The sequence below is a fragment of the Juglans microcarpa x Juglans regia genome, chromosome 3D (genome assembly GCF_004785595.1).
Source record: "Juglans microcarpa x Juglans regia isolate MS1-56 chromosome 3D, Jm3101_v1.0, whole genome shotgun sequence".
NCBI classification, from domain to species: Eukaryota; Viridiplantae; Streptophyta; class Magnoliopsida; order Fagales; family Juglandaceae; genus Juglans; species Juglans microcarpa x Juglans regia.
Genome location: NC_054598.1, coordinates 27320853 through 27341732, shown reverse-complemented (window position 1 = coordinate 27341732; position 20880 = coordinate 27320853). Strand labels below are relative to the sequence as shown.

General features: G+C 38.3%; 1 protein-coding gene across 1 annotated transcript; it reads left to right on the top strand.

Moving 5' to 3' along the window:
* Positions 1-10576: 10576 nt before the first annotated feature.
* On the top strand, positions 10577-12263 carry LOC121253900 (uncharacterized protein At4g22758-like). Its single transcript, XM_041153830.1, has 2 exons — positions 10577-11389; positions 11910-12263. The coding sequence occupies exons 1-2, from the start codon at positions 11158-11160 to the stop codon at positions 12089-12091; spliced, it is 414 nt and encodes a 137-aa protein (XP_041009764.1). The 5' UTR covers positions 10577-11157; the 3' UTR covers positions 12092-12263.
* The last annotated feature ends 8617 nt before the right edge of the window (positions 12264-20880 follow it).

Here is a 20880-nt window from a genome sequence, read left to right as displayed (position 1 = left end):
ATTCATCCCACAAGACAGGATTAAATAGATGTCAAAGTTCAAATCTGAAAAAAAAAAAAAAAAAAAAAAAAAAAAAAAAAAAAAAAAAAAAAAAGATAAATGCGGCTACAATCTAACCTAAAGATCTGAAAAATAGTTTATAAATATAAATGTTAGCATAAAAGAAATTATTCCAAGAATAACAAAATTATCTAAAATTAAAGATTCAGTAATAAGCATCTTGATTTACGGAGTTCGGGAGGATTTGGTGGTCAACAGATTGATTGCGGAACTCGGAAGGGTCCCACTGGGTAGATGCCATGTGTACTGAATATAACTGGTTTCTTCACCCAATGACCAAAATGTAAGGTTCATGACCAAGATGAAAGACTCCTCTCGCCAGCCTACTGAGTGGTAAAGCTACTCGCCTTTACTAGTTGTTGCCCACGATGTCATTTAAGTTGGTCTTTTAAGTTGGTTGTTTAGATTGGTCGCCCAATCTAGTTGCCCGAAGCCTTGCTTCAAGTCTTCTTGCCCAGAAGGTAAAATATCTTGCTTATCTTCTAACTCTTGTCACCAATTCTAGTCGCAAATTCTAGTTGTGCCTTCTGGTCGCGAATTCTGGTCGCATCTTCTGATCACGCCTTCTGGTCACCCCTTCTGGTCGTGAGTTTCCTCGCCTAAATCTTCTCGACTCTCTTCAGATCTACCTCTCACCGATTTGGATCCATAGTCTCTTCTTTTGTACCAAAATGTCCTTTGGCACTAAATCTTCACATTCCTTCAAAACCAAGAAAATAAAGAAAAATGTATAGAAATAAAATAAAATCAATAGTATTGAAAGAAAAATGACACTTTTCATAAATAAAAGAATAATAAAAATCACATAAAAATCACACTTATCACTCTCCAGGGAGCGAATGGACCCATTAGACTGCTCCAATTAGGACTCCACCTCAGCTTTCTTAGCCTGCAGACAACCAAATTCCCTTTTAGCCCAGAAAGCAAACATTCGTCTGGCGCAAACTTCTGACTCCAATTTAGCGTGGTTAGCCACAATCCATGCCGCCAGACCATTCACACCCTACAAGACATAAGGATACAATAAGGCATAGGGTTCACATGCAAAAGAAAATGCAAATAAGCCAACAATGTCATACCGAAGATAGAAAGCTCATGCTATGACTCATCGCCCCTCAACATAGGGTCTTCCCAAAGAATGCATCAAGGGTGTGGAGAAGGTGGCTAGAACTTCCCCCCATAGAATGGGCACGCCCTCGTCCAAAGGGTTGTCAAAAGCAAGGCTACTGACTGCGCCCCATCTACTCCATCCACCCCATCCTCCCTGGACGATCCACCCCTTTCCTGGGGGTTTAGGAATCCACGTCACCCCCGAAGGAAGTGAGAGAATATGAGGGAATTGAGACTCTTTCATAGTCTATAGGCAAAGTCTCACCCCCTAAGACAGTGGTGGGGAGGGAGCATAGATTGAAACCTTGGTCCCTATGGTCCTTAGGATTACCCTCTACAGAATAACACTCCACCACATAACTTTGGGCACTGCCATCAGTAGGAGTAGCAACTTCGAACGCCATGATCAAGCAACGCACATAGAAAAGGCGTCATATATATCAGCCCCAATCTCGTCGCCGCTTAGCATTGAAGTCGGGGAAAGGAAAGAAAGGAACTCAAAAGGGGGCATACTCACTGAATCTGACCCCTTGGGAGGAAGATCAAAGTCAACGATCGTGGCCAGGTCGGCAAGGGCTTGACACCTGCCAATATTGATCGTTTCTTGGTAATGTCTAATTGTTCGAAGGTCAAGGGTCTTCTTTTCCTAACCAAGGTCATGTCTCCATCTCCCCCAACAAAGCCTTCCTCTAAGTTTACTCCAAAGGCTTCGCGAAAGTGCCATCTCCCTGCTACTACGGATACTCCTTCTCCTATGGCGAACCAGGGGGAAGGGGGGGGCGCTACGGGCAAGGGTGTTGGCCCCTCCCCCAAGGCTAACCAACCTCAAGGTACCCCACTTTCTACCCCCAGTCCTTCACCAACACGCGAGCCTTCATTAGGTCTTGATGACCTCGAGATCTTGATGGGTCAAGCCCTTTCTGACCTGGCGATCACTTTTGACTTTGATATTCCTCCTCAACAGCTTGATTCAGCATCTTGCCTAACGTTCAAATTCCCCACATTTGAAGGTTTTGATTTGCCAAAGGAAAGTAGCTAGGTCAATGTGGATGTGGGTGTCGCCTTTTCATTGAGCCTCGGGGACCAGGCAACCCACAAAGGAACTCAAAGCGGTGAAGACGGTGCCCTAGGTGACCTTAGTGCCTAAGGCAGAGACAAGGGAAGTGACGCTCCTATTATAGAAGAACTTGAAGAAGAAAGTGAGGGCAAAGGTTCAACTCCCCACTCTTTGGCCACCACTATCTCTGGGAAAGAGACTCATCCACTTAACCTAGGGATTGGCGACAACCAGGTTTCTATCCTCTTTCCTTTTTCCTCCACCTTTGAGGATGACGTTGAATCCTCTACCCTAGAGGAGGGTATTCCTCAAGGTGACCTCGCGGCTTAGGACGTCAGTCTAGGGGATGTTGAACTCACTTACACCAATGTTGTTCACCCAATGGAAGATTTGGGTAAGCCCCTGGGATTGGGGCGGGCTCAGTGGTTGTGTCTCCTGATGCTTTCTCCCTTGGTCCCCGCTACGGTCCTAAGGCAAGGGATAATGGGGAGGTGTTGGGAGGTGCTTCCACCTCCTCGGGTCTTGATAGGGATGAAGTCGTCAACAATATGGCTAGTCGACTAAGGAATTTCCTCTCTGGGGTACCTTTGATTATTCATCACTCTTTCCTCCTTTTTTTTAACTTTTTTTTATTTTACCTTTGTAGGGTGTCAACGATTTGGCAACCTAGATCATCGCGGATCACACTGACTTAGAGAATGAAGTTCACTCTAGGCATGTTTTTTCTTTCTACGCCAAGAGGGAATTTGAGAAATGGAAGGTTGAGAGGGTGGAATTCGAGATCATACTCGAGCAAGTGGATGGCTACTTTCACTCTCTAGTAGGTGACTTGGACATTATTCGCGATGAGGTTTGCCATATTTGTGATGAACTCTGTCTAGCTAAGGAGGTGAAGGTCCAGGATAGCTTCTCATTGGGACTGCTAAAGTCAGAGTGTGACTCTGCCAGAGCTCAACTTTCCCTTGACCGAGGGGAGTTAGACTTAGAGTGGGGTCGTGCTCCATCTAAACTATCCGCCCTCAAGGAGGAGCTAAATTCCTTCTACTGGGAGTTATCTAGTTCCCAGCGGTGATGCTCTGAACTCTGCGAGATGCTGGCGACTTCGGAGGAAAGTAAGCAGTGAGTTAACCTTGACCTCTCTGAGGCGCGCAACACTCTAGAGGAGCTGACCAAACGGCACGAAGAATACAAGAAAAACTGCACCGACGCAAACGAACAGCAAAGGAAGCGTAGTGAAGCACTTCTTCACATGGATACCTGACTGAAGGAACGGACCAAGCAGGTGAAGACATTAGAGTTTGACTTGGCAACTGCGATGGAGGAACTTGTCAGCCTTCACTCTCAGCTGGCATTGACACGTAGCATCAAGGATCATGTTTTTTGTTATGGCTATGGGGCTAGCGTGTTGTGGCTTAGATCGCACTTATTGGCCAATCCTCGTACTGATTAAAGATGCTTAGACTTGGAGATGTTTAAGCCTGATGCAGCCTCACATCAGTTTGTTGACACCTTTGGTCGGGGCACCATGCCCAATGCCTTTGATGATTCTAGCCCACCTCCACCTTCTAGCGATGCTAGCACTTAGACTTTTCTGATACCTTTTTGTAATAGCTTTTTTTGTAAACAATATGAACATTTCTATTGTTGTATATGTTGGGAATACTTTGCCGGTTTTGGCTTTTTATCATGTCACACTTTGCTTTAATTTCACGAGACTTTTTCTTTTTACCCTACGAGTGGCTTGTCTTTGTACTTGTCATTGTTGTCCTCCGCGCCCCTTTCCTTCGAACTGTGTGTCTTTGGATTTGCCATTGGTGGTTAAGGGTCACGTGGTTTGTTGACCACCACGCCTTTTTTCCTTGGCACCTCGAGTCTTGGGACTCGTCATTGGTGTTTAAGGGTCACGTGGTCTGTTGACCTCCTCGCCCTTTCTTTTTGGCACCACGAGTCTTTGGACTCTTCATTGGTGTTTAAGGGTTGCGTGGTCTTTTGACCTACGTGCCCTTTTTCCTTAGCACCACAAGTCTCAGGACTCGTCATTGGTGTTTAAGGGTCACGTAGTCTGTTAACCTCTGTGCCCTTTCTCCTTGGCACCACAAGTCTTTGGACTCATCATTGGTGTGAAAGGTTCGCGTGATTTGTTGACCTTCACGTCCTTTTTTCTTGGCACCGCAAGTCTTGGGACTCATCATTGATGTTTAAGGGTCACATGGTCTGTTGACCTTCGTACCCTTTTTCCTTACACCGTGAGTTTTTGGACTCGTCATTGGTGTTTAAGGGCCACGTGGTCTACTGACCTTTTTTCCGGGGCACCGCCAGTCTTTGGACTCACCATTGGTGTTTAAGGGTTACGTGGTATGTTGACCTCCACGCCCTTTTTCCTTGGATGGGTCGGCACTAGCTCAAAACGAACACTTTATTTCCTACGAAACATAATCAATAATTCAACAATAGAGTTCTAACAAATCAAGAAATTGAACTTAACATAATCAAGGGTAAAATTTCTTCAAGTGCTCTGCATTTCAGGAGTGTTGCAGTTCTTTGCCTTGGCTATCCTTCAAGTGGTACAACCCAGGCCTTTGGTTGGCCACTACCATGTATTGTCCTTCCCATCGGGGTCTGAGCTTGCCCTCTTCTTTTGTGGTGACCCTGCTTTCTCTTAGCACCAGATCTACTATCTTGAATGTCCTGGGTCTAATTCTCGTTTTGAAATAATGTTCTGCCTTTTTCTTGTCGAGTATGATTTTGACTTCAGCCGCCTCTCTTTCTTCCTCTACAAGGTCGAGGTGTTCTTTTATAGCTGCATCGTTCTTGGGCACTGAAAAATGGTGGGTTCGGTAACTTGGTAGACCGACTTCCACATGGAGTACTGCTTCATTCCTGTATGCCAAGGTGAATGGGGTCTCTCCTGTAAGGGTCTTTAATGTGTTCTTGTAGGCCCACAATACTCTTGGTAGTTCCTCAGCCCATTTCCCTTTCTTGTCCGTATGTTTCTTCTTCATAATTACTAGCAATACTTTGTTTGTAGCCTCTGTCTGTCCATTCGCCTATCGGTGTCCTGGGGATGAATATTCAACATGTATCTTTAGCTCGACACACCACTCCCGGTAGTGCTCTGAATCAAATTGGCGCCCGTTATCAGAGACTATGCTTTGCAAAATTCCGTACTGACAAATGACATTTTTTCCACAAGAACTTTAAAGGCTCTGGTCATGATGGTTGCCAAGAGGCTCTACTTCTGCCCACTTCGTAAAGTAGTCCATTGCTACAATCATGAACTTGACTTTACCTTTTCCAAGCAGGAAGGGCCCAACTTGGTCAACCCCCCATTAGGTGAACGGCTAAGGGGTGGTCATGGAAGTCAACTCTTTTAGGGGGCATGTGATATTGGTGCGTACATCTGACACTTGACGCACTTCTTTGCAAATTCGTTAGCGTCTCTGAGTGTATTGGGCCAGTAGTATTCTGCCCTTACCACTTTTCTGGCCAATGCCTTTCCTCTGGAATGGTTTCCACATATCCCTTCATGTATTTATGCTAAAACGTATTGTACTTCTTGCAGTAAGATGCATCGTAGTAGGGTGGCAGTGAAACCCTTTTTATATAGGATCTCATCAACCTTTACAAATCTCACCGCCCTTCTTCTTACCTTTGTTGCCTCCTTTTTTCCCTCAGGGAGTTCGCCTGGGTCCAAGTACTTAATGATGGTGTCAGCCCACTCAGGCTCATCCCCGAGGTTGTACACGCCAGCCTGTCCATCACGGCATTGTTTTCTCTAAGCACATGTGCTATGCTAAAATAGGAAATTGTTCGTGCGCCTCCTAGACTCGGCTCAATTATTTCTTTAGTTTTTCTCCCTTTGTGGCGTATGTTCCCAACACTTGGTTGACTATTACTTGTGAGTCCGATTTCACCTCTACCTCGATCGCCCCCAATGCTTCGACCACTGAGAGCCCTACTACAAGTACCTTGTATTCATTGTTGGTGATTTTGAACGTGAGCCTTTCCATGTAGCGATGTTCCTGTCCTTCATCGTTGATTATGTGGACTCCTACCCCTGTGCCAGCATGACAAGAAGAGCCATCCACAAAAAGGATCCACGATTTTCTTGTTAGGGTGGCAACCATTTCTGGAGGGGAACCTGACAATTCGGCAACAAAGACTGCCAATGCTACCCTTTTATGGCCTTTCTTGGCAAGTACTCGATATCAAACTCGTTGAGCTCAATTAACCACCCGACTAATCTCCCTGAGTTGTCTGATCTCCGCAATAACCTTGCTAGTGAGCTTTTTGTGAGTATTTTGATTGAGTGGGCTTATAAGTATGAGCATAACCTCATGGCCACTGTCACCAAGGCAAATGCTAGCATCTCTACTCATAGATATCTGATTTTTGCTCCCTTTAAGGCTTGACTTGTGTAATACACAGGTAGTTGTGCCACCCCTTCTTCCTTGACAAGGACGGTTGAAACAGCGTGGGGGATACCTCTAGATATGTATAGAGCATGTCTCCTTCTATAGGTTGTCTTAAGAGTGGCAAATTGGTCAAATGCTACTTTAGATTTTGGAAAGCTTCGTCACACTCCTCGTTCTAGGGGTGTATCTTTTGTAATACCCTAAAGAATGGGAGGCATTATTCTGTGGATCTAAATACAAACCTATTCAAGGCTGCTACTCTTCCCGCTAGCCGTTGCGTGTTGTTTAGATTTTTTGGCTACTTCATATTCATGATTACTTCAATTTCTCTTTCTTACACGATGAACCCCAGGAACGTACCTAACCCTACTTTAAACGTGCACTTCAATGGGTTCAACTTCCTCTTGTATTGTCGTAGTACTGTGAACGCTTCTCTTAGGTCAACCGGATGTTGGGCAAGCTCTTTGCTTTTGACTAACAGGTCATCCACAGAAACTTCCATAGTCAATCCTATTTGGTTTTTAAACATCCGATTGACCAGTCTCTGGTAAGTTGCCCCTGCGTTCATTAGGCCAAATGGCATGACCTGGTATCAATACAAATCACGGTTTGTGATAAGTGAGGTTTTCTCTTCATCTGCTGGGTGCATTCTGATTCAGTTATAGCCTGAATAGGCATCCATAAACCTCATCATCTTGTGCCTCGCAGTGGCATCTATAATGACATTGATTCATGGCAAGGGAAGCTATCCTTTGAAGAGGCTTTTTTTAGATCGGTGAAGTCCACGCACATTCTCCGCTTTTCGTTTACTTTTTTCACCAAGACAACGTTGGATGGCCATTCAAGGTAATGAACTTCCCTGATGAACCCAGTGGTGAGCAGGCGTTCTACTTCTTCGACAATGGCTATATATTTCTCCATGCTGAATGATCTTCTCTTTTGACACACCTTCTTGTGCATAGAGTCCACGCACAATTGGTGTTCGATAATGTTGTTGTCAATCCCAGGCATATCTTTGTAACTCCAGGCAAATACATCTCGGTGCTTTACTAACAATTGCTTTAAGGCCTCTTAGTTTTCTTGGGGAATTTGAGTTCCAATCCACATTGTCGCATTAGGGCAATCTGGGTATAATGTTACGATCTCGAAAGGCTCATTCGCCTCCACTTGCTATAAGTATTGCTCGTCCCTTACCTCCATGCCCTTGTCCAAGAGGACTGTGGGGGGTGTGGGCAATGTAGCCTGGCCATCCTCCTGGGTGGCTTGGTCGTCGTTGCCTATGATAGTGCATACTTCTCCCCCTTTACTCCTCAGTTCTTGCACATAACATTCCTGTGCTAGGGCTTGCTCACCTCATGCTTTGGCTTGCTCGCCTTGTGCTTCTCCCACTCCGCCTTCACTTGGCAACTTCATCTTGAGATTATATGTGGATGTAATTGCCCTGAGATTGTTCAGTGTTGGTCGCCCTAGTATAGCATTATACGAGGAGGGCACCTTCACGACCAAAAAATGGGTCATGGTAGTCGTAGTGGGCATCCCTATTCCTGTTGTGACTGTGAGAGTAATGGCACCCACCGGTTGGATCAAATCTCTAGAGAATCGCTTCAGAGACATCGGAAATGGTCTCAGCTTAGTGGTGTCTACGCTGATCTTTACAAAAGCCTCCCAAAATAGTATGTCTGTTGAGCTTCCACTGTCAATAAAGATGCGAGTAGTAGTGTAAATAGTTACCAGGAGGGTTACTATCAGCACATCATCATGAGGGTACAATACTCCTTCACAATCTTCTTCCCCGAAAGAGATAGCTACCAAGGCGTCAAGTCTTTGGTGCTTGGGCAACCTGTTTGTGACATAAATTTTTTCGTATCTCGCCCTTCGGGCATCTGCCCTCTTATTAGATGAGGATACACCGCCACCAACGAATCTGCCTGCTATTGTCTTGATTTCCGCTAGGGGTGCTTTGTCCCTATCATAATTTTGAGGTGCCCTGTCCCTGTCAGTACTACGGGCGTCTTCCCTCGACCGACACCACTTATCTGGGTTGTTGCTTCTTTGTGGGTTGAGTCCTTCTCAAATTGTCGTTTTGGCTTTACTCGTTCTGCAACCATCCGTTCAAGCTCTCTGGTGCCCACTAGTTCAGTCACCTTTTTCTTCATGGTTGTGCAGTCCTTCGTCCAGTGTGAGCCCGTTTGATTATATTTGCAAAAGCGCCCACCGGTCTTGGGCTGGCAATGTTCTCTTTCTGATTCTTCATTTCCCTGTATGTTCAGATTATTGTGAATGAGTCAGGTGTTATGCTCTTGTTGCCTTTCGTGCCTCCTGTCTTGGTGGTTCGATGCAGCTTTCCTGTCCCTCGAATTGCTTTTGTGTTCCGCCTTTGGCTCCCCTTTCCTTAGTTCCACATAAGCTTGTACTGTATCTTCGACGTTGACGAAGTCATCTGCCCTATCCATAAAATCTCTCAGGGTAGAGGGAGTCTTTCGAGCCAACTCAGTCATGAATGGGCTACGTCGCCAGATCCTGCTTAACAGGACAGCTAGAGTAATCTTCTCGTCTTAATCATCTGTTGTTAACCTCTCTTTATTAAAACGAGTGAGGTATATCTTTAGGTTCTCCTCTTCCCTTTGTTTGACAATCAGAAGGTATGCTGATGGGTGCCTACACCTCATGTTGGGCATAAATTGTGCTAAGAACTATCTGGCTAGCTCTTCAAAGCTATCGATCGATCCCGGCCGAAGTGTTCCAAACCATCCTCTCGTCATTCCCTTCAAGGTCATGGGAAAAGATCGGCAAGTAATTTATCCTAAGAAACCGTGGAGTGTGATATGCGCATTGAAGTTCTCCAAGTGATCTACTAGATCCTTGGACCCATCATACATCTCTATCTATGGCACTTTAATCTTCAGCGGTAGCGGCACGGCCATTCCTTCCTCATTATAAGGCAAATCCGTGCGACTTAACAGTTGTTCCACCAAGGAAGATCTTCTCATCTTCTTCGCCATCTCGTCGTACTTGCCAACGAGGCTACATAGCTCGTCATGCAGTTTATTCTTTTCCACATCCACTGCGTTCACTTCCCCATTCATATGTTCTTCTCCTCTCTGGTCGCTGTGGCTGGGCATGGTAGCATCACTAAGCTCGATATTGCGGCGCTTTAGTTCCTCGTTTTCTTTCCTCAGGTTTTCCATGGCCTCTAATGCCATCTTCAGCTTTTCTTTTGTCACTGCTAACCATGTTTCCATGTCTGCAGGCATTACTTTCAATTCACGAGTTGCTTGAGAACGTGTCACGATCACCATGAGGAAACCAAGTTGAAGTCCAATGAAAGGCTAAAATCACAGATTACAGAATCTCATAGACGGCGCCATTGTAAAGGACATGTCTTACCACTAGTCATGATCGTTAACTTACAAATCATTACGTAGGCGGCACAGTGTGCCTGTAACACCTCCTAAGTCAATAATAAGTGAGAAATAATGATTCAAGAATATTTTATCAAATGATTCAAGGGTTACCTGTTGCTCCAATATATAGGCGTGGAGAATATTAGATGAGTACTATAAATTGATCAACTTTGCACAATGCTTAGCCATTATAAGCTTTATCTCTGACATATCGAAATTATCTAATCACCACATTATCTATATCCATAACATGAGGATTTATTTGCCCTAATAAACAGTGTGGCTATGCCTGAGTTCGATCCACAAGACTCTTTGAATAGTTATCTTTTATGGATAATGGGCCTTAGGCCCGGTTTGGCCAATATTAACTCCAATTATATATTAAAATTTTATAAAATTACAACGGCACCTGGTATTCATATTAATATCAAATAATTTAAATTTGGAAGACGAGAGGAAAGAACGCAACTGCAAGGAAGAAATCGAAGGAAGGAAAAGAAAAAAATAATAAGAGAGAGGTTTGACTCGTTTGAACAGTTACGGAGGCCGAAGATTGGGGAGTCGGCGCTAATTAACCGACTCTCAAAAACAACACGCAAAGAATGTGAACGGAAAACAAATCCCTAACCCTAGAAAACTTTTATTATATTAATACTCGCTTTCTCGCTCTCTCTCCCTTTGCTCTGTAGTTTCGGACCTAATCTCGCTTCCCTTTCGTCTTTCTTCCTCTCTCTTTTCTCCTCTTCTGGGGGTCTCCTCCAAAACCATCATCAACGATTCAAGCACCGGTTTTTGTGAATGGTGGAAATCTTGAGCACTAGCACTTTCATGCGCTCCCTTTTGCATTCAAGGGCGAGCGCTGCTTTTGCTCTCTCTTTCGCTTTCGGATCTTGCAAGGAAGGCTGGTACTACCGCTGCATCGGCCTGGACCCCTGAATCTCTCCGACCCTCAGTACCCAGCTTTTGAGATTTCTTTTCTTTTGCTGTGTTATTCCTTGTTCTCCAACCCGACCTCCATAGACATTCCGCACCCATTCATCGCTCTCTCGATTCTCGAAGATTTTCTTTTGGGTCATTTACGATTTTGTTTTTATCTTTCGGGTTTGCGACGATGTTGTTGTACAAGCCGAAGAAGAATCAGAACGCCAAGGGCAATAGGCTCTTGATTAGTATCACTGTGCTGGGTAGCGCCGGTCCGATCCGTTTCGTGGTCAATGAGCACGAGCTTGTCGGCTCGGTCATCGACACCGCCCTCAAATCCTACGCCCGGGAGGGTCGGCTTCCGGTTCTTGGAACGAATCTCGATAATTTCTTTCTCTACTGCCCCAATGCTGGACCAGATGGTAAGCAAATCAGAAACCCAACCCATTTCAGTTTTCGACGAATTCGATGAATTGCGTCCTTCTTGAATGTGTTATTGTTTAGTTCTGTTTTCTATCTTCAATTGAAATTTCATTGCAATTTATGATACGATTTTCTCTTAAGTATTTACCTACCAAAAAAAATTCTATCATTTTTATTTTTCACTACTAAAAAATTCTTTATTTTTTTAAGCCCGTCTCGTCAAATTTTCGTTAGTTGTCTTCTTAGTTAATAATTTGTTCTTCCCTTTTGATGCTTAAAGGCTAAAGCCTATCTGTTCCGTTGTATAGCTGTGTTGTTTTTTTTAAATGGAAGACCCGATCTCAGATATTGTGTTCTAGATTTCTGGAATTTTGTACTTATTTGGGTTTGGTTCACTTTTTTTTTTTGTAAACTGCTACCAAACGTTTTGACGTTTTTATGCGTCGTATTGATGGAAATCTATTAGAATTGGTTTAAATTTTCTCTTAATTGTTGTTGGGCATATGAATATGGTTGTAGCTTTGAGTCCTTGGGACACAATCGGATCTCAAGGAGCTCGGAATTTCATGCTGTGCAAGAAGCCCCAGCCGGTGAAAATTGCAGACGATGGAAGTTCGATTCCTGCAATGACTCGTAAGGGGAATGGGAGTTGGAGGGCATGGATCAATAAGTCTCTCAATCTTAAGATATCTTCCCATTAATTCTTTCTCAATTAATGGAAGATTTATCAATCATAGTTTTTGTTGGTTTTTCTTTTCTTGGGCATTTGATTTATCAGACTACTGTCATTGTTTGTGATTTTTCCTTTCTTGTTTGCGTTGGAGAACTTTGCTACTTTTATAAATAAAAGTACTCGAACTTGCTTTGTATGTTTGTCAATGTTGTTGCTTTGAGGTGAGCAGCACGTTGCCACATTTCTCGTTCGGTGGAATATCCGCTCATCGATCCTATATTCGAAAATTCTTGCTCTTTTAGAAAATGTTTTTGCCTTTTTAATTCTACCATCTTTCACCAACTATTTTCTTATTTAATAATAGTAATAAAAAAGAAAAAACGAATCATCCATTTGTCAACTTCAAATTCCAAACTCGATTTCTGTGACAAATTACTAAACATGGCGTGAATTTTTTGAGTTCTGATCAATGGTGTCTGCGAAATTCTGTGCAATTGGACTATATATATATATATATATATATATATATATTTGAAATTGTTATGAATGCAGGGAAAAGGTCCACTGCCAGGATGGTCATGGCTTAATAATTTTCGGACCATGTGCTTCTTTTTTGATATATAATATTAGAAAAATGTAAGTATGTGGCTGGTTTTGCCTCCTCAATCCTTTTGATCGTTCAAGTATTTAAATTTTTATTTAAAATTTGTTTACTTAATAATTAAGAAATTAATTTTTAATGTATTGGTTTATTTTTTATTTTTTAAAAATATTTAAATATTTTAAAAATATATATATTAAAATAAAAATGAAAAGAGAGATTTAGCGGGCACATCCCGGCACGCTAGCACTGCCCATAATATTATTCCAAGCTGTGCTTGGTTTTCCGCTTCAATACGAATTTGAGTAAATGTATATAAATTATATTTGAATGTTGAATTGAGATGATAAAATATTATCAGAATATTATTTATTATTATTATTATTATTTTAAAATTTAAAAAAGTTGAATTATTTATCATATTTTATATTAAAATTTAAAAAAATTATAATAATAAATTAAAATAAATTTAACAACGAAACGAAATCTAAAAAATCAAAAATATAGATAATGTGCACTAGAGCATCAATCATCTCTCTGTAGTTATGCTAATTTTTTTTTTTTGAAGAATCTTTTCTTTGAATAGTGTTTTAATGAGTTTGGAGCGGTGCTGAAAGTGACTAATCAAAAAAATCTCTCTGCGGGGATTACGCAAGTCTTGTCATTTTTTCCTGCACAAAAGCAAACCAACTTTCTCAACAAGCATATCCTCTCTCTCTCTCTCTCTCTCTAAATATATAACGAGTAATATACACAATATATTATATAATAATATTATAAAATAAAAATATTTTATAAAATAATATTATATACATTACCTTGCATTGCGCAATACAAAACCGGTCTGGACACTATATAATATATAATATATATACTAATTTCATATATTATATTATTATAGTGTTACTATTATTACTGCATATTATATTATAAATTTATAATATATATATATATATATATACACACATCAGACACTATAAGTCTATATATAGTAGTAACAATAACACTATAATAGTATAATATATAGTATTAGTATATAACTCACCATTAAGTAATTATTAACTAATACTAATATTTATAATTTTATACTAATAGTAATATTTATAATTTTATAGTAATACTAATATTTATACTAATACAAATATTATATAAATAGTCTAGACTCTAATATGGTATTAAAAAAAATATTAATAGTCTAATATAGACTAAGACTATAGTTAATAGTTATACTTATACTCATATAGTTATAACTTATACTAAATCACTATAACTAATATTAGTATATTACTAATATATAGTTATACTATATTACGAATAGTCTAATACAAATATTGTTAGTCTATTATATAGTTATAACTTATATTAATCATGATTCATAATAACTAATCACTATAAGTCTATAGTATAATTAGTATTAATGTATTATTATATAAATAATAATATATAGTATTAGTATCACTATATCATTATAAATTTATAATATATATATACGCACACACTATAAGTCTATATGCAGTAGTAACAATAATACTATAATAGTATAATATATAGTATTAGTATATAACTCACCATTAAGTAATTATTAACTAATACTAATATTTATAATTTTATACTAATAGTAATATTTATAATTTTATAGTAATACTAATACAAATATTATATTAATAGTCTAGACTCTACTTCTAAACTCTAATATGGTATAAAAAGAAATACTAATAGTCTAATATAGACTAAGACTATAGTTAATAGTTATACTTATACTAATATAGTTATAACTTATACTAAATCACTATAACTAACATTTGTATATTACTAATATATAGCTATACTATATTACTAAATAGTCTAATACTAATATTATTAGTCTATTATATAGTTATAACTAATCAGGATTCATAATAACTAATCACTATAAGTCTATAGTATAATTAGTATTAATGTATTATTATATAAATAATAATATATAGTATTAATATCACTATTAATATTGGTATAATCTATAGTTATTTAGTATAAAGCAAATTAAGCAATTACAAATATTTAGTATAAAGCAAATTTAGTATAAAATAATAAATTATAAAACAATACTAAACAGTAAACAGCCTTGTTTAAGTCCAGGAGGGGAGGGGGAAATACCTCATCTGCCAAGAAGCCAAAACGACGTCGTTTGGTATAAAATAAGACCTAAACGAACGATGCCATTTAATTAAATAAACCGTATGTTGTAACGGCGCCGTTTGGGTCCAATTTCAATCCAAACGGCGCCGTTTCAAAATTAGTTTTAGTTCCCCTTCCCCAAAAGGCGATTTTGCGAAAATCCTAGCCCCTCTCTGTCGCATCCCCCCCTCTAGCCCCTCGGACGCCTCCCTCCATCACGTCTTTTCGCCGATTGGTACTCTCTCTCTCTCTCGTTCTTAATCTTTTGAATTTTGATGGTGTTGATTTTGGTTTTTTTCACTATTGTTTGTTGCCATTGTTGGTCCTTTTGTCAGTTTGTGGTTACTGGTTTTTTCTGTATTTTGGAATTGGGATGTGTCCCAGTATAATTCGGTGACATTGTATTGAGAATCAATGCGTTAATTTTTTATACACACAAACACATACACACACACACACACACACACACACACATATATATATATATATAGTTGAGATGCATTAATTTGTAGAAAAATGAAAGAATCCCAGGTTAATTTTTCCAGTCATTATGGTCTTGTTGTGAATGTGCAAATGATTTTTTTGGGGGTAAGAGTAAATTTGCAAATGGTGAATCCCAGATCACATGTTTAGTTGTATCATACTTATTTACAATAAATTTTTTAAAAACAAACTCATTTATGAAATATATATTATCATTTATTAATTTGTGCGAACCTTTCAGGTTCCTGCCATTAATATCATTTGAGAGTGTTTTTAATATCATTCTAGATTTTGAAAAGATGCATTTGTTTATAGCAATAACAAGTTCTTGTTGCCATTGTCGATAATGTTATATGCTTGTCAGTTTGACATGCCATCTTGGAAATCTTGGTGTTTGGGGTTTTCAGGGTTTTGAGAATGATCTGTCAAGGCTTTTTTATTTTTTAAAATGTTAGTGAATTGATTACCCTTGTGTGTGCTAATCAATTAATGTAAGGTTTTGATGGGAATGCAATACTTTATAGTAAAAACGCGATCAGCTTGATTTGAGACATATTAATGTTTATTTTTTAATCCTTTTGTCATTTTGTCTTGTTTGTCCTGACTCCTTTTTATAGATTGAGTCTTCTACAAATGATATGTAAGAGTCAATATCAAACATGCCTCCACCCCCACCCTCATCCAATGTAAATGATCAATCAGTTGGTGGGTCATAAGGAGGTAGAGTTAGGTCTTTTGTTTGGGATCACTTTACAAAAATATCAAAAGGTGATCTAAGTAAACCTAGGGCTACATGTAATTATTATGGTGCTTCGTATGCATGTGATACGAAGACCAATGGTACGAAAAACATGAAGTATCACATTGAGCACCAATGTAAGAAATGTCCGTTTAAGAAGACGGATAAATCCCAGAAGACTCTAGGTTGGAAGGTGGAGGGAGGAAGTGGTAGTGGTAGTGGGGGACTTGTGCCTATTGCATTTAGTGTTGAGGCTTGCCGACAAGCCTTAGCAGAGATGATTATTCTTGATTAGTTGCCCTTTAGGCATGCTGAAGGGGAGGGTTTCAGGAAGTTTATGCTTGTGGTTTGTCCTAAGTGGGTAGGGATTCCATTTCGTATGACAGTTGCCAATGATTGCTTTAATTTATTTTTGAAAGAAAAATAAAACTTGAGAAATGCTCTTCGAGGGCAGTGAGTTTCTCTCACTACGAATACATGGACATCCGTACAAAACCTAAATTATATGTGTCTCACAGTACACTTTATTGATGATGTCTGGAAGTTACACAAGAGGATTCTTTCCTTCTATTTGGTTGAAAATCACAAGAGTGATACCCTTGGTAAGGGCATAGAGATGTGTTTGCATAATTGGGGACAACCAAAAATACTTGCACTCACACTTGATAATGCAAGTTCTAATAAATGAGGTTGTTTCTTATTTAAAAAAAAAAAACAAAGTATAGAAGAGACACAATCTTGGAACATGAATTCTTACATGTTCGATGTTGTACCCACATTTTGAACTTCATCGTTCATGAGGGGTTAAAAGAGTATGATGAGTCTATTGCAAAGGTGGGGGGTGTTGTGAAGTATGTTAAATCCTCCCCTCAAAAGTGGAGTACATTTCATAAATGTGTGGAGTTAGAAGAGATTCAATCTAGAAGTAAAGTTTGCCTAGATGTACCCGATTAGGTGGAACTCCACCTATCTTATGTTGAAGAGGGCTTCAAAATTTAAAAGGGCTTTTGATGGTTTGGAGGAAGAAGATCCGTGCTTGTTTAGTAGTATTAGAGATGACGATGTCAATGATGAAAATGTAGACCATGATGCAGTTTGGGCGAAGGTGCAGTTGTTTGTGAGGTTCTTTGCATCATTTCATGATGCAACTTTAAAATTTTTAGGGGATGAATATGTAACTTGTAATATTTTTTTCTCGGAGTTGGTTATTATTACAGATGTCATTAACATGAAGTGTGAAGAACGAAACCCCGTGGTGGGATTAATGGCCACAAATATGAAGAGAAAGTTTGACAAGTATTGAGAAAACTTGAAAAATCAGAATATGTTACTATATGTTGGTGTTCTTCTTGATCCTCGCTACAAGATGCAATATCTTGATTTTGGGTTTGGAAGGTGAAAAATGCATTTATCCGCATGTATGAGGCATACAGGAAAAATGAAGAAGGGCATTCTCCTCAGCGCACAAGTTCTCAACATGAAAATGTAGTTCCTTTAGCTGACAAGGTGACGAGTAGAAAGGCATATTTGATGGTCGAATTTAAGCAACAGTTGCAGTCAGAAGACAGTTTAGAAAGTAAGTCAGAGGTTGATAGATATCTAGCCGAAACATGTGAGGATAAAGATGATAGTTTTGACCTTCTAATTTGGTGGAAGGTGAATTCAGCTAGATATTGCGTACTTTCAAAGGTTGCACACAATGTACTTGCAATACCGGTATCTACTGTGGCCTCTAAATTTATATTTAGCACTGCGGGTCATGTACTTGACCCTTTCCGAAATAGTTTAAATCCAATGAGTGTTGGGAGTCTCATATGTGCACAAAACTAGCTTCATTCTTCTTCTACTCCAACAAGCCTTAGGACTTTAATAGATTAAGTAGAGGAATTTGAGAAGCAGCTAGATATGAGTATGTAATAAAATTAGCTTTGATATCTTTTGTGGTTTATTTTGTTTTATCTTCTATGTTATGTAACTTTGTTTAACTTGTTTTGTTTTAAATTTTTATGGATAGAACTTGTTGGGAACCCAAACTTTGCTGATTCTGTGGATGCGTCAAATTCAATGCCTATTGGTCCTACACCCAATGTTGATTAAAGACTAAAGAGGTGAGAAGATTATTGGTAAGCTGGGCTCTTATATCAATAACCAGTTTTGTATCTATATATGCATCTAGATTCTAGCCTAAAGGCAAGACACAATTCAACTTAAAGCCTAAAAGGCTAAAATAGTCACCAAGAGCAACTCATTAAATGTTTTTCTAAAGATTCAATTTTGAAAGGCATGAAACTAACTACTTTAGTGACATTTGCCCCTAAACATTATTTCAGACCTATTGACAATATCGATCTTCTTTTCTATCTCGGAATGACTTGTTGGGAGAGAGCCTAACAATGCATTGCATTATGTACAAAAAACTACACACACAAACACATCCCAATTGTTCAAAATGAAGTGGTTCTCGATGGATTTTAAAAAAATATTGAAAGCTCCTTCTCATGAACTCAGACTAGCCAAAAGAGAGCCCAATTTAATTTCTCCTTCTCATGAACTCAGACAAGGCTGGGTGATGGATGGACTACTATATTCGATATGGATGGGTTAATCAGATTTGAATGAGTTGTTGAGACAGAATAGAATACAGCTAATATCATGAAATTATATCCTCAAGAGTCACTAACCAGTTTTACTTTTATGGCACATGTATTCTGATACTTCATTGATTGATTCCATATTTGTGTAAAGAGGAAATGGTTGTTTTCCCTTTTTGGCGGTTCAATAAGATATTAAGAATTATTTTTCTTGACAAGATTTTATTCTGTTATTACATAATCAAATCAAAGCATATGCAATAATTTCAATTTGGTTTTTGTGTTTTTCATTTTGGGTCCTTGGTAACTTTTGCTTTATTATATAAATTTGGTTGCAGGGATTTCTTACATGGGAACTTGAGCTCCAGTAGTTAAGCAGATATGAACGTCACTCCTTTAGTCCTCTTTAAAAACTAGCTAGAATATCACTAATCAGTTTTGTTGATGAGAACTTTCAACCTTGTTCGAATATTTTGGTCTTTCAAAACTCTATAAATTACCCATTATATGTTAAGTACTTAAGTTGTTAAGTTTTAGATTATAATTTGTAATTTGTAATTTGTAATAACTTTTGTATTATTATTATTATTATTTTTTGGTTTTTTTAGTTTTTTATATAGATTAGTTTTTTTTTTATCATTATATCTTTCAAGATCAAGTTTTTTTAGTAGTTTTAGCTAAAAAAATGTACAAAATTTGAAGTGGGCCGAAAATAATTGAAATTGGACAAAAAATAAATTAGATTTAGATGAGCTGAATGATCCGTTTTAGGCATGTCCAGATCGACTGGACCGACCCTGGACCAGACCGGACCTATCCTATACGTGACTCAGTCCGGTCTAGGGTGAAGAATTCCTAGACCGAATAGGTCCGGTCCGGTCCACAAAATCACCCAAGACCGGACCGAGATCACCCATACTCCCTCTTATTGCAAGGAATGCAAGGAAAATGTTTGTGGAATTTCTTTTTAAAAAAATGTACTATTTTTGCTCTAGTGACGTAAGAGGACCAGATCGGACCAAAAAACCGACTGGATGAAGTAGTTTGGTCCGGATCGGATTGATAGTCTAATTGATCAGTTTTGGGATGTATTTTTTTGGACAGAAGACTGACCGAATGTATATATATATTTAAATATATTATATATAATATATTATTTTATATAATAGTTGTATAAGTTAATTATGTAATTTTCATCTAATGGATCACTATTAACCATATATACAATGAAATTATTAATATTCATTAACTATATATAAAAATGTTAAAGAGATCATTTAATTTCATTAACCATATATATACAATAAAAAAAAATGTTCATAGACTGAATCAGACCAACCAAACCGATAACTAATGGTTCGGTCTGACAAAAGCGATGGATCAAAATTATCGGTTCGTGACTCCCCAAGACCGAATCAAATCGGACCAAGCCAATTACATCCCTAACCAGCCCATACTTGATAGTTTATTGTCCAGATAACAAAAAATAAACATCAATTATCAAACACACCTCATCTATTGAGCCTTTATTGGATGAAGCTTGTATTTATATAGAAAATTGTATTCTTTAATGTAATTTTGACTGGAAATAAAAAATTAGGATCAAGAAAAAGAAAGAAAAATTATGAAAAAACAACCAAATTAAATAGGACAAACGCGGTAGCCTTAGGCTTTGTTTGATTACATATATGAGATGAGATGAGAAATTTCTGAATAGTAGTAAGATAATTTGTAAATAATAATGAAATGGTTTGAATTCAGATATTTTATGGGGGTTTTAAAAAATAAAAGAAAAAAAATTAAGTAAAAAAATTATAAAGTTAAAATAGGGTTAGAATATAAATTTTTTAATATTATTTTTATTTTGTAATTTGAAAAGTTGAATTATTTTTTATATTTTTTTTTTTGAAGTTTAAAAAAATTATAATAATTAGATAATGATTAGATAAAAAAGTTAAAAATTTAAATTTAAAAAATATTTGTATTTAGACGTTGAGGTTGGATGATATAATTTGAAAAGTTTGTGAAAGAAACCACCTCTCCAAATATATTCCAATCTCCAAGATGCTTTGATAACAACGGAAGAAGAAGTACTCTTAGAGTTCAGATTCAGAACATATTATATAATTAAAATTATTTATATAAACATTGATTTTAATGAAAACGGCGTACTATAAAGAAAAAATACCATGTGTTTATACTAAAAACAATAATAATTACTCTGATATAAAATAAATGGCGGCTAT